Raw genomic sequence first — 13,117 nt, forward strand, 5'->3', positions numbered from 1 at the left:
GGGGATCACTGGTAGCTTCTATAGTAGATGGGTCAGAAGCAAAAGTGCTCTCCAATGGCATCTAAAGACGGGGAGGGGGAGTCTTATGGAACTAAGCCCTCAATCTGTGGAATCTGATGTTATCTTTGGGTAGATAGTATCAGAATTGAGTTAAATTACAGGACACCCAGCTGGTGTCCAAGAATTGCTTGTTGGTGTGGGAAAACCACCCCCTCCCAAGACATACACACACAGGAATTGGGTGCAGAATTCTAACAGGTGATCAGACCCTTTGACTGTTTCTGCTATGACCTCAGCTGTGTCCTCTGCTGTGCATTGCCTCTTGGTTTCACCAGTTAGATGTCTTTTTTTAAAATATTTATTTATTTATTTATTTATTATTTATTTATTTTAGAAAGAGAGAGCGGGGGGAGGGGCAGAAAGAGAGAGAGAATGTCAAGCAGACTCCACCCTGAGTGTGGAGCCCCACATGGGGCTCGATCTCACGACCCTGAGATCATGACCCCAGTCGAAACCCAGAGTTGGCTGCTTAACTGACTGAGCCACCCAGGCACCCCTCACCAGTTAGACTTCTGCAGGCTGTCCCTATGTGCACGTTCGGTTATCACTCTGTCTTCCTTCTGTCTGCCCTATAACTGCCCTGTAGCTCCCTTGCTCACCCATGGTGTTCAGGCCCACCCTGTCTTGCAAACTCCAAAGATTTAAGTTGGTATTTTCTACCTCTTCTGCTCTAAAGGGAAAAGGTCCCATTTGTGGGCCACCATCCCTGCTTCTTATGTGATACAAGGAGAAGAGGCATTTAGACATTGACAGAACTCCTCCTTATTCCATTCTATATGGCTTCGAAGCACCTAGTCTTCAGCAAAGGAACTCTAGTTTTAGTTCCTGCTAGTAAGTAGTGACTTATTACCCATGTGGTCTCATTTTAGGCACATATTTCCTTTTTTTTTTTTTTCACTTAACATTTTATTTTATTTTAATTCCAGTGTAGATAACATACAGTGTTATATTAGTTCCAGGTGTACAATATAGTGATTCAACAGTTCCATATACTATGTGCTCATCACAAGAGGCACTTAATCCCCAACACCTATTTCCCCCAACCCCCCATTCACCTCCCCTCTGGTAACCATCAGTTTGTTCTCTATAGTTAAGAGTCTGTCCCTTGGTTTGACTCTCTTTTTTGTTTTCTTAGCTCATTTGTTTCTTAAATTCCACATATGAGTAAAATCATATGGTATTTGTCTTTCTCTGGCTAGCTTATTCCACTTAGCATTATACTTTCTAGCTCCATCCATGTTGTTGCAAATGGCAAGATTTCATTCTTTTTTATGGCTGAGTAATATTTTATATATATATATATATATACACACACACCACATCTTCTTTATCCATTCATCTATCAGTGGACATTTGGGCTGCTCCCATAGTTTGGCTATTGTAAATAATGCTATAATAAACATAGGAGTGCATGTATCCTTTCAAATTAGTGTTTTTATATTCTTTGGGTAAATACCCAGTAGTGTGATTCCTGGATCTTAGGATAGTTCTATTTTTAATTTTTTGAAGAACCTCCATACTGTTTTCCACAGTGGCTACAACAGTTTTCATTCCCACCAAGAGTGCACAGAGCTCCTTTTTCTCCACATCCTCACCAACACCTGCTGCTTCTTCAGTTTTTTATTTTAGTCATCTTGACAGGTGTGAGGTGATATCTCATTTTGGTTTGATTTGTATTTCCCTGATGATGAGTGATGTTGAATATCTTTTCATGTCTCTGTTGGCCATCTGCATGTCTTCTTTGGAGAAATATCTGTTCATGTCCTCTGCCCATTTTTTAATTGGATTATTTGTGGGTTTTTTCGTCTTTAGTTGAATAAGTTATTTATATATTTTGGATACTAATCCTTTATCAGATATGTCATTTGCAAATATGGCATTCAGTAGATTGCCTTTTAGTTTTTTGGTTATTTCCTTCGTTGTGCAGATTTTTATTTTGATGTAGCCCCAATAGTGTATTTTTGCTTTTATTTCTCTTGCATCAGGAGACATATCTAGAAAGATGTTGGTATGGACAAAGTCAGGGAGATTACTGCCTGTGCTCTCTTCTAAGATTTTTGTGGTTTCAGGCCTCACATTTAGGTCCTTAATCAATTTTGAATTTATTTTTGTGTATGGTATAAGAAAGTGGTCCAGTTTCATTCTTTTGTATGTTACTGTCCGGTTTTCCCAACACCATTTGTTGAAGGAACTGTCTTTTTCCCATTGCATATTCTTGCCTCCTTTTTCAAAGATTAATTGACCATATAATTGTAGGTTTATTTCTGGGCTTTCTGTTTTTTTCCATTGATCTATGGGTCTGTTTCTGTGCCAATACCATACAGTTTTGATTACTACAGCTTTGTAATATAACGTGAAGTTCAAAGTTGTGATGTGTCCAGTTTTGTTTTTCTCTTTCAAGATTGCTTTGGCTATTCAGGGTCGTTTTGTGGTTCCATACAAATTTTAGGATTGTTTGTTCTGGTTCTATGAAAAATGCTGTTGGTATTTTGGTAGGGATTACATGAAATCTGAAGATTGCTTTGGGTAATACAGGAATTTTAACAGTATTTGTTCTCCCAGTCCATGAGCATGGAATGTCTTTCCATTTCTTTGTGTCATCTGCAATTTCTTTCATCAATGTTTTATAGTTTCTAGAGTATAGGTTTTTCACCCCTTAGGTTAAGTTTTTTCCTAGGGACCTTATTATTTTTGGTGCAATTGTAAATGGGATTGTTTTCTTAATTTCTCTTTCTACTGCTTCTTTATTAGTGTATAGGAATGCAATGGATTTCTGTACATTGATTTTGTATTCTAGGACTTTACTGAATTCATTTATCAGTTCTAGCAGGTTTTTGGTGGAGTCTTTAGGGTTTTCTATATAGAGTGTCATGTCATCTACACATAGTGAAAGTTTGACTTTTTCCTTACCAATTTGGATGCCTTTTATTTCTTTTTGTTGTCTGATTTCTGCAGCTAGGACTTCCAGTATGAAGTTGAATAAATGTGGGGAGAGTGGACATCGTTGTCTTGTTCCTGACCTTAAGGGAAAAGCTCTCAGTTTTCCCCCGTTGAGGATGATGTTAGCTCCGGGGTTTTTATATAAGGCCTCTATTCTGCTGAGGTATGTTTCTAGCTGCATACTTCTTGGTCTACATGGGTATGTTCTGAGGACCCAGGGGTAAGATGTACCCCTGGTAATGCACATGATTGACAAATGAGATTCTCTATCAGTCCTGTGCCTTGGATCTCATCTCATCCAGGATTTTCCCAGGATACAACCTTTTGGTTAACTTGGTTTCTCTTCCCCAAATATGGTATTCTCACCATGGTGTCTTGTTTTCTCCTCATTCTGTGGATTTCAAACCCCTTCTCTGGGAAGGTAGGAGAGGGCCACAGATGAAGAGAGAAACCCAAACATCTGATTCTAGAGGAGAGAAAGGCCTAGGAGCAGGGAGAACAGAATGCTTGTGTAGTAAGAGCTCTGTCCAGATCAGGCTAAACCATTATGGCCCAGGGCAAGAACAAGGGCAGAATTAGCGGGGGTGTCCTCGGTACCTCACAACCTCCATAAGACAGCAACAGTGAAGAGCATTGGACTCTGTCTTTATTTAAGGCAAATCCCGAGCCACGGGTGGAATGGGCATGTTTGCAGCTGTATCTTCTCTTCTGAGGGGGCAAAACACACACCCACGGTCACTGGTGTAAATGAGGGGAGCTGGCAGGGCTGAGAAGGTGGGACATGAGCCTTAGAAAGAATCTGTGTTGCAGATTCAACTCACGTCACTGCCCCTCCTTCCTTTCCCCCTCACACTCCTCCCCCAGGACAACTGCCAGAGGGATGTGGCTGGAGGTCAGAGGTCATGCTTATGGCTTCACTGGCCTAAGGTCCAAATGACCTCTGCGTGACGGCAAGCAAGACAGTGAAGACCAGGCTCTTGCTCAGGAGTCCACACAGCACGAGAATGACGATGTTGATCATGGGAACCCTGGGGGAAAGAAGAGATGTAAGCTACTGTTAGCACCAGCATGCCTCACACCTGAGTGTTTACAGAAGTCCTTCATGCCCCTTCTCTTATCTGCTTCGGCCCTTCTAGCACCTGTCCCTGGCCTTTAGTGTGCCCCACTGCCTGAAACTACTGACTGGAAATAGATCTAGTAAAGAGCATAGAGCCCATGTGCAGAAGAGGCACCCAGGAGAAAGGGCAGGCTGCCTGGGCTCCTCTTCCTCACTGGGATGCAGCAGAGAGAGAAGGCCCAGCAAGGAAGCCTGGTTTCTAGTCCCAGCAGGAAGGCCTACTTCCTGGGAGGGCCACCTCACTGCTTTGGCCTCGGTTTCCCCATCTATAAACAGAAGAATCCAATCCTTGCCCCAATCCCATCATGAATTATTACAGATTTTAGCTCAATGATTCTAAAAGTCCTGAGAAAGCATCAGTGGATACCATAAGAAAGAGATACCCATGAGTGAGAAAGCATGGTCTGTCTAGGCTCAGTGATATGGAAACAGATTACAGCACAACTAATCTGCATGATAAGACACAGGGTGAAAAGAGAAATAGATGGCAGTGAAACAAAGAGAAGTCCAGATATTGACTTAATGTTATGCATGAATTTAGCATCTAAGAAATCAGGCAGCCCAGGAGGTAGGCAAGGATTGTTTAATAAATAATCTTGTGGTATCTGGATCGTAATATGAAGAAAAAGTCATCTTTTGTACAATTTATACCATTTAGCAAAATATACCCCCCCAAGATGGACTAAAGATTTAAATAAAATGGGGAGGAGGGGAACTAGAGACATCACCAGGAAATAGAATCAAGCACATTAAGGAATAAAGCAAAGTAATAATTTAAAAATCAACACATTTGCCCATACAAAACTTAAAAGCAAATGTGCAAGCTCGCAGAAGGAGAATTCACAGAATGACAATAAAAAGCCGCCGAGGCCCCTTTACGCTGAAGTCTCCCCCAGGCCCGCAGCCCCGTCCTCCCTGTCTTCCTTCTCCCCCATCACCTGGAGCTACGTGAACCAGCAGCTGGTCAAGTTGACCCCTGACAGCTCCTGGCTGCTCGCGGTTACAGTAGCGCCCTCCGCGGCTCGGGTTCAGCCCATGGCTCCAAGGTCCCAGCTCACTTGACCTTCAAGTCTCCCTTGTCCTCCCAGCCCTTTCACATTTTCATGCGTGGAGCTCCAGAAGTGTGTCCACTCTCGAGGGCCAACATGCACCCCTTTCTGAGGCTGCATACAGGCGGCCAGACCACCGCCCCTACCCCAGTGCCTGGGAATTCATGTGCCGCTGGGCCACCCCCAACAGACGACTGGAAATTCAGAGTATAAATATCCAGTTCCCCCAGCCTCTGATATAGACAAGTCCGTGGGTCCCCCAGAAATCCCCTGCAGGACTGAATCCCAAAGTTCCCCCCTGTGGGACTCAGCTTGGTGATGACATCCTTACTAAGCTTCCTTCTCTCCTGGTCTCACTTCCCGGATGGATTTACCTGGGATCACTTCCTACATTGTACAAGACTTTTCCCACTGCCTGCTTCTAGGGAACCCACCCTAAGACAGTGAGGTGGTGGCTTCCTCTAAGGTGGCCAACCCCATCCATCCCCAGATTGGAAGCTCACTTCTTCCATTACCTAGGCAAATAGCTCCCTGTACAAAACATCTCTTTTTCAAACAGCTCAGTGGCTTCTGCTTCCTTGGCTGGATTCTGACTGATAGAATAGTTCATATGAGTTAATAAATAAAGTTAATAGAAAATATGCAACCTCTAGTAGCAATGTGGGCCAAAGTGGGTACTCTCGACTTATATGCTGGAAAATCAAAGTAACTTAAAAAAAATGTCGATTCTCACTAGAGCATTTATTTAGTCCACAAAGATTTAATAAGCACCTACTAGGTACCAGCACTGGTGCCAACAAAATAACAGTTGGGGGGCGGGGGGACAGTGCGTGGATAGTCACTGCCTCTATCCTCCTGGAGCTTCTAGGCCACAGCAAGAGAGAAATGAAAGCACGTGATAGTTCATGTCCAATTTAGCAGGAATATTTTCCAAATACTAAATCCTTGTACGCAAAGGATCCCTGCAGTGACAACTGCTTCACTTATACATTACAGATCACAACACAAATTGTTTCCAACCTTTGAAGACCATTTGGCAATATGTATACAGAGCAATATAAATGTTCACATTCTCTTAAAGGAATTTCCTTTGAATAAATAATTTAAAAAAAAAAGACATCTGCAAAAATGTTCATCTCAAAGTTATCAATACTGTAAAAAATTAAAACAATCTCAGTGTCTAAAGACAGGCAAGTAAGATGTAAGTCATGGCTTTTTCATTGATAGAAAAGGATGCATTTGTTGAAATTATAATCATGAAGTCTAGGTAGCAACATCAAAGAATAGTCTTAGCATAGAAAAATAATGGCAATGTTTATAATTAGAATTACTGCTATATTAAATATGTATGAACATGAATAAAAACTATAAAGAGAATGTGGCAATCAGACATGTTAGATTAGTGGGAATATGGATGAATATATCTCTGTTAATTCAACATTTAATGATAAACACATTCAGAGATAAATCAACATTTAATAATAAACCATAAAGAGGGGTATGCATGCAAAGTTAATGGGTCTTAGCTTTGCCTGCACATTAAGAAATCTTCTGAAGATCTCATAAAAAATGCTGAGACCAGCCCCATCTCCAGAAATCCTGATCTATTGGTCTACAGGAGGGCACATGCATCAGTATGAAACACAAACCAAAGCAAAAGCAAACACTCCAGGTAATCCTAACACACAGCAGCCGCTGAGAGGAGAGCCGTTGGGCTAGATTATTATTTCCAGCTCTGCATTTGCTAGCCTCCTTATAGACAAGGAAACAAGCCACAGAGCGTTCATGATTCACCCAAAGTCACACAGCTAGCCAATCTGGCTGGCATTAGAATCCAGGGACCCTCACTCCACTATACCATTAGGCTGGTGAGGTTGGCTGAGACCCACTGAAATTAAGCAAAGACACCCTTTCCTTCTTCTTACTCCTATAGGATGCAAGGAAACAGGGTGAACCAGGGAGAGGGGGAGCCTCACCAACAGCTTCCTCCCACTCTAGTACCACTCCCTTCTTCCCCAGGAAAGTTTCACCAGACTTAGTTGACTCAAGTCTGCTCCTGCCCTCCCCTTTCCCCCATTCATCACTCCCCACATCTCAAGCATATGGACTCAGAATCAAACCAGGAGGCCCAGAGACCTGAAACCATAGCTCGTGACATCCGTCGCATTTGTGATGTTGACTCCCAAGCCAGGAGAGGAGATGTCAGCAGTTGATTTGGGTAAGAGTTGGGTCACAGTCTTGGGCCTCTTGAGGAGTGTGCTCTGGGCCTTGGTGGTGGTAGGAGGAAGGGTGGAAATCCGAGCCAAGTTCCGAGTAGGATTCTTGTCTGAGACAGTGGTGCCTAAAGGATCTGCAAGAAAGCACATTGGATAAATGGATGGTTAAGTTAATGAATGAAGTTTTGGGAAGTGAGTGGGTGGATAGACAGGTGGAACAATGGATAGAAGGAAGGCAGGGAGGCAGGAAGGAAGGGTGTTTGGATGGAAGGAAGGAAAGTTGGATGGATGGAGAGGTGTCAGGGTAAATGAAACTGAGGAAGGAAATGAACATGGCCATTCGTGAAGCAAGTTTTTCTTTTGCTAAGATTAAAGAATTAGTGTGAGATCAGCCTGGGTCAGAGGCAGGAAAAAAGAAAGAAGGAAGGAAAGCAGAAAAGGGAAGAGAGAGAGAGAAGGAGGGAGGAAGGTGGGGAAGGGGGGAAGGGGGAAATGGAATTTTCAAGTGATTCCTATCACTGGAAATGCACTCGCCTGCTCTTCTTCACCTATCCATATGCTTCCACCTTCTTCAAGAATAATTCCCTGATTACTTTACCTTGTACCATTCTCTGCCTCACCCTCACGTGAACCTGTAGCATATTGCTTTTCAAATTGTCTTTTATTAATATATTGCATATGAGCCTTGTCTTCCTTAGGCTTAGGATTCCCCAGGTGCTAGAAACTTGAACCTTCCTCCCTTTCCTCTCCTTCCTTAATTTCTCCAGTTGACATCTACTGAGGTCCTACTTTGTCCCAGGCAGTACATTAGTTTCTAGGGATACAGACATGAGAAAGGCACAGGCCCTTTCCTCAGGGTACTCACAGATGAGCATTGGAGGTAGGTAAGTAAGTTGGCCACTACTACCCAATGGGACAGCATCATCTATGAGGGGGACACAAAGTGAGCTCTGGAGATTTGCTATCCAAAATGGGAGCCATGGACCAGCCTCAGCAGCAGCATCACCTGCAAGCAGATCAGAAATGCTAAATCTATGGGATGCCTGGGTGGCTCAGATGGTTAAGCATCTGCCTTCGGCTCAGGTCATGATCCCAGGGTCCTGGGATCGAGCTCCACATCGGGCTCTGTGCTCAGCAGGGAGCCTACTTCTCCCTCTCCCTCTGCCTGCCTGTCTGCCTACTTGTGATCTCTCTCTCTCTCTCTCTTTCAAATAAATAAATAAAATCTTAAAAAAAAAAGAAAGAAAGAAATGCTGAATCTAGGTCCCACCCTAGACCTATTGTATCAGAGGCTGCTTTTGAAATAAAATCCCCAGGCGGGTTGTGCCCCCAGTAAAGTCTGAGAAGCACTGCTTTGGAAGCACACAGGAAGGCCATCAAATGTACTGGGGGGGAGGGAATAGGTGATCACAAAGGCTTCCCAAAGAAATGACTTCCATCTGGAAACCTAAAGTATGAGACTAAATTATCCAAGTCTACCACTCATCTTTCACTGTACCCTACTTCCTACAATAGTACCCCAAATTAAGCTCTGCTACCCTAAAAGGAATCCCATACACAGAAACCCCTTCTTACTTTTGGACCAAATGCCTCTCAAGGACCTCAAATGAAAGACAAGGAGCTTCTGGGAGAGAGGTCAGTTTGCTAGAAATCCTGAGCCACAGCCCTGCGGGTGCTACCACCACCACCCATACCACCACCTGGGCTGGCTTTCCCCATCCTCTTACCCCCCTCCAGGTCACTCACCCTTAATCACCACCAGGCGGACAAGGGGGGACAGGATGTCAGGGTCCTTGGGAGGATGGTAGATCACACACCGATACAGTCCTGAATCCTCCACTTGAAGATTGGTCATTTGGACATTCAGCATGGCCTCACTGGGGTTGTCTTCTAAGAAGTACCTGCCCATCCGGACTTGACTGGGACTCCCTGAAACACTCGTTGTGAAAACCAGTGTCAGGGGCTCCGCTCTATCCATCAGCCTCTGCCAAGCTTTCTGGCTATAGGCATACTTCTGGATGGAGAAGGGACATTGTACATTCAGGGTCTCTCCTGCTGCTAAGACATACTTTTCTTCATGTGGTTCAGTTGCAGCTTGGAGTTCTGTAAGCAGGGAATCAGAGTTAGACTCTGTGAGGAATAGTTTTCTTCTCTTTGGAAAAAAAGAGAGAAACAACCTCTTTTTCTTTTTTTTTTTTTATTCTTATGTTAATCCCCATACATTACATCATTAGTTTTAGATGAAGTGTTCCATGATTCATTGTTTGTGCACAACAACAACCTCTTTTTCTTATTCAACCGCTCATTTTTCAGATGAGGTCCTCAAGGCCTCCAGAGAACATGCAACCTTCCCTGCAAGCCAGCACTAGATCCCAGATCTTTTTACTGTGAGTAATTTTTCTTTTACTCCAAGAGCTAGACCACACATGCTTTGTGCAAACTTTCATAAGTGATTGTTTTTGAGAGGAAAAAAATTGCCTGTTTGGAGGCAGAACATGGGACATGTACCAAGACCGTGAGTGACAGGGGTATTATGGAAGGGAAGATTATAGAGAAGGACATACAGGGTGATGAGTGGATGTGAGACATGATAGTAGCAGACAGTGATTCCTCCAAACAGCTAGGGGAAAGAGTAGGGGAAAGAGATCAATTCTGGTCTGGCCCAAAGGAGCTTTGCCAAGGGGAAGGCCAACTTGAGTGGAAATAAGATCTAGATCTGTGTTTTTGGCTGGACACAACAGAGCTCTATAACTTATCCACAGGGTCTATCCATTCAAGCCTGAGTTACTTTCTTCCATGGAACACCAAATAGTGGGCTGGACAGTAATGTCGGGTCAAACTGTGGATCAGGCTACCGCTACCTACAACTACTACTGCTATTATTAATACTACTGCACACACACACACACACAATTTAATCCCTGGGCAGTAGTTCTGAGAATGCCCATTGAAAAATGCCAACAGCTGCCCCTTTAATGGAGTCCCTGGGCTATCATCACAGCCCAGAAACCAGGCCAGTTCTTCTGGGACCAGACTACAGTTTCTAAGGAAACCTAGAAAACAAGCTTCTTCTTCTTTTTTTTTTTTTTTAAAGATTTTATTTATTTATTTGACAGAGACAGAGATAGTGAGAGCAGGAACACAAGCCCCGGGAGTGGGAGAGGGAGAGCAGGCTTCCCGCCGAGGAGGGAACCCGATGTGGGACTCGATCCTAGCACCCTGGGATCATGACCTGAGCCGAAGGCAGACGCTTAACGACTGAGCCACCCAGGTGCCCAAAACAAGCTTCTTGAAAAGTCCTCTGAATTCTGGTCAGGAATTCCCCTCCAAGAAACAAGGGAGCCAAGACTGGGGGCTGTCTTAAGCCAAGTTTGGCTCACTCATTCATTCACTCATTCATCAACTGGTGGCTGAGAGCCTACTGTGTGCCAGGCACTGTGCTGAGCTCTGAGGAAGACAAACACCTCCTCTCTCTACCCTCTGTAACATTAATGTAAAGATTATAGATAAATTATTTGCCAAGTCCCTGGGCAAGGTAGATGCTATGGTCAGAATGTGTGTGTCCCCCCGCAAAATTCTTATGTTGAAATCCATATCCCCAAGGTGATGGTGTTAAGAGGTGAAGACTTTGGGAGATGATTAAGTCATGATTGATCCCATGAAAGGGATTGGTGCCCTTATAAAAGGGATCCAGAGAGCTCCCTCACCGCCTCCACCCTGGGAGGACAGAGTGAGAAGTCCATAGTCCACAACCTGGAAGAGGGCCTTCACAAAAACCCAACCAAAATGGCAGCATGATCTTGAATATCTACCCTCCAGAACTGTGAGAAATAAGTACCTATTGCTTATAAGCCACTCTGTCTATGGTATTTTATGATAGCCGCCCAAGTGGATGAAGAGAGTGGGAGTTACAGGAGTATGAGTTCTGCACAAACTTGCCTATCTCTTGTGAAAGGAAACAGCAAGAACTCAGCGCTGAAGTGCTATGTGTGCACAATTCCTTGCATGACTGCAAGAAAAGAATTCCAAATACTTTGTATTGCTAAGTGTTTAAAAGTACTAGCTCACTTAATCTTCCTAACTTTATCATTTAAGCTCCATAACTTCTAAGGTTGATGCTGCCATTAGTCTTATTTCAGAGATAGGGAAAGTGAGGCCCAGAAAGGTTATTTAATAAGCCAGAGGTTATTAAGTGATTTGCCCAAAGTTCCGCAATAGAAAGTGGTAGTCAGGATTCAAGCCTGGATAGTCTGACCCCGAACTCAACTCTAAACCTGGGAGCTATGTTGCCCAAGGCAGTTATCTGGTTGAGATGAGAGCAGTCCCAGCCCACGCCTGAATAGGTACCTAATGATTCTGTTCCTTAGGATACAGGAGCTAGAGGGAGTTTTTAGGTTACCCCAAACCACCCTCACAGGACACAATAAAATATATACCACTGGCTTTCTCGCACATCAGTACACAAGCATCAACCCTCCATATTCTCCCAGTTCTGCTTTGGAAAAACATGAATACAACACAAGCGAATGAGAACCAAGCTCCTATCTGCCCATCTGGGTTATCATCCCAGCTCCAAGCAGACTCAAAGTGCTATGTGTGTGCAGGCTTTGCAAAGCGAGTGTCTGTACCCTTGCTCAACCTTGTGTTCCTGGAAAGGTTGTGTTTTCTCTGTAATCTCCAAGTCTTTCCAAGGCAAACCCTTCTTTTCACTTGTTATTTTCCCAATTTATGCATAAGGATTAGGAGGAGGAACAGCCAAAGCCCCAAATGCTTCCATCTTTAATCCAAGTGTGAGCTGTACAACAAGAGAAGTGAGGGTGTGGCAATGGGGCAGACCCATCAAGTCAGGGCAACAACACCCTCCAACACCAGCAGACACGTCGGTCTGCAGTCACAGCCCCCAGGAAAGGGGGCACCAAGCCCCTTCTCTTCACTTCTGTTCTGCTATTCCTCAGCAATAACAGACTTCCGGGGCAATGACTTATGTCTTTGGGGGTTAATGAAGTCACGTGAAAAGCACCACGATGGAATATAAGAAAACAAAACTTCAAACTCAAGCAAAATTATTTCAGATCATATCAAGTTTAGATTTACTCTAGCGTTTTCCCACCTAGACTTGTGCTTATCTTTGCCAACATCAAAATGCACAGATATCCTGTTTCCCTAATTCACCCCTTTTACTTCTGTTCTCAGGGCCTATATATTCTCCTGATTCTGTGAAGTTTGGGTAGAGAAACACAGTCTAACAAGCCTACTGGTTGACTCTATGCTGGGTGGCCACATCCCCTGGAGTTTCCAAAGAGAAGGGAAGCTTTTCTCATGGTGGATCCCCAAGGTTCTGGGCAGAGGCCTCACCTGCTCATGCCTCTTCCTCACCTTACCTGAGATGAAGAGCATCCAGAGAAGTTCCTGGAGCCTGGCCTTCCTCATGCTTTGTGTGCGCCAGCCCCAGCTGCCGCTGGTGTGCCTGGGACACTCTAACCTAGAGGCTCCAGAAAGTTGCATAACAGGATATGAAGTCATTCCTGGGAGGTGCTGAGGCTGACGCTGTTTTCGTCAAGGGTTGTCTTGGCTCCAGACGTCAGGGACAACACAGGAATGCAGAGACAGGGTTTGAGTGTCAGCCTTCTCTGAATTCCAGTTTCCTGTTCTCTGGGGATAATGACAATTACCTTTTCAGCCAACCTTGCAAAATTTTAGTGAGAATAATACTTTGGTGTGAGCAAAAGTAAGGT

At 44.0% G+C, this 13,117-nt stretch overlaps 1 protein-coding gene across 1 annotated transcript; it reads right to left on the reverse strand.

Annotated features, from left to right (window-relative positions):
* Positions 1-3,626: 3,626 nt before the first annotated feature.
* On the reverse strand, positions 3,627-12,871 carry TREM1 (triggering receptor expressed on myeloid cells 1). Its single transcript, XM_034990937.1, has 4 exons — positions 12,764-12,871; positions 9,129-9,485; positions 7,303-7,516; positions 3,627-4,028 (listed from the first exon to the last, which is right to left on the reverse strand). The coding sequence occupies exons 1-4, from the start codon at positions 12,810-12,812 to the stop codon at positions 3,923-3,925; spliced, it is 726 nt and encodes a 241-aa protein (XP_034846828.1). The 5' UTR covers positions 12,813-12,871; the 3' UTR covers positions 3,627-3,922.
* Positions 12,872-13,117: the final 246 nt, after the last annotated feature.

The sequence above is a fragment of the Mirounga leonina genome, unplaced genomic scaffold (genome assembly GCF_011800145.1).
Source record: "Mirounga leonina isolate KUSES-001 unplaced genomic scaffold, KU_Mleo_1.0 Mir_53, whole genome shotgun sequence".
NCBI lineage: Eukaryota > Metazoa > Chordata > Mammalia > Carnivora > Phocidae > Mirounga > Mirounga leonina.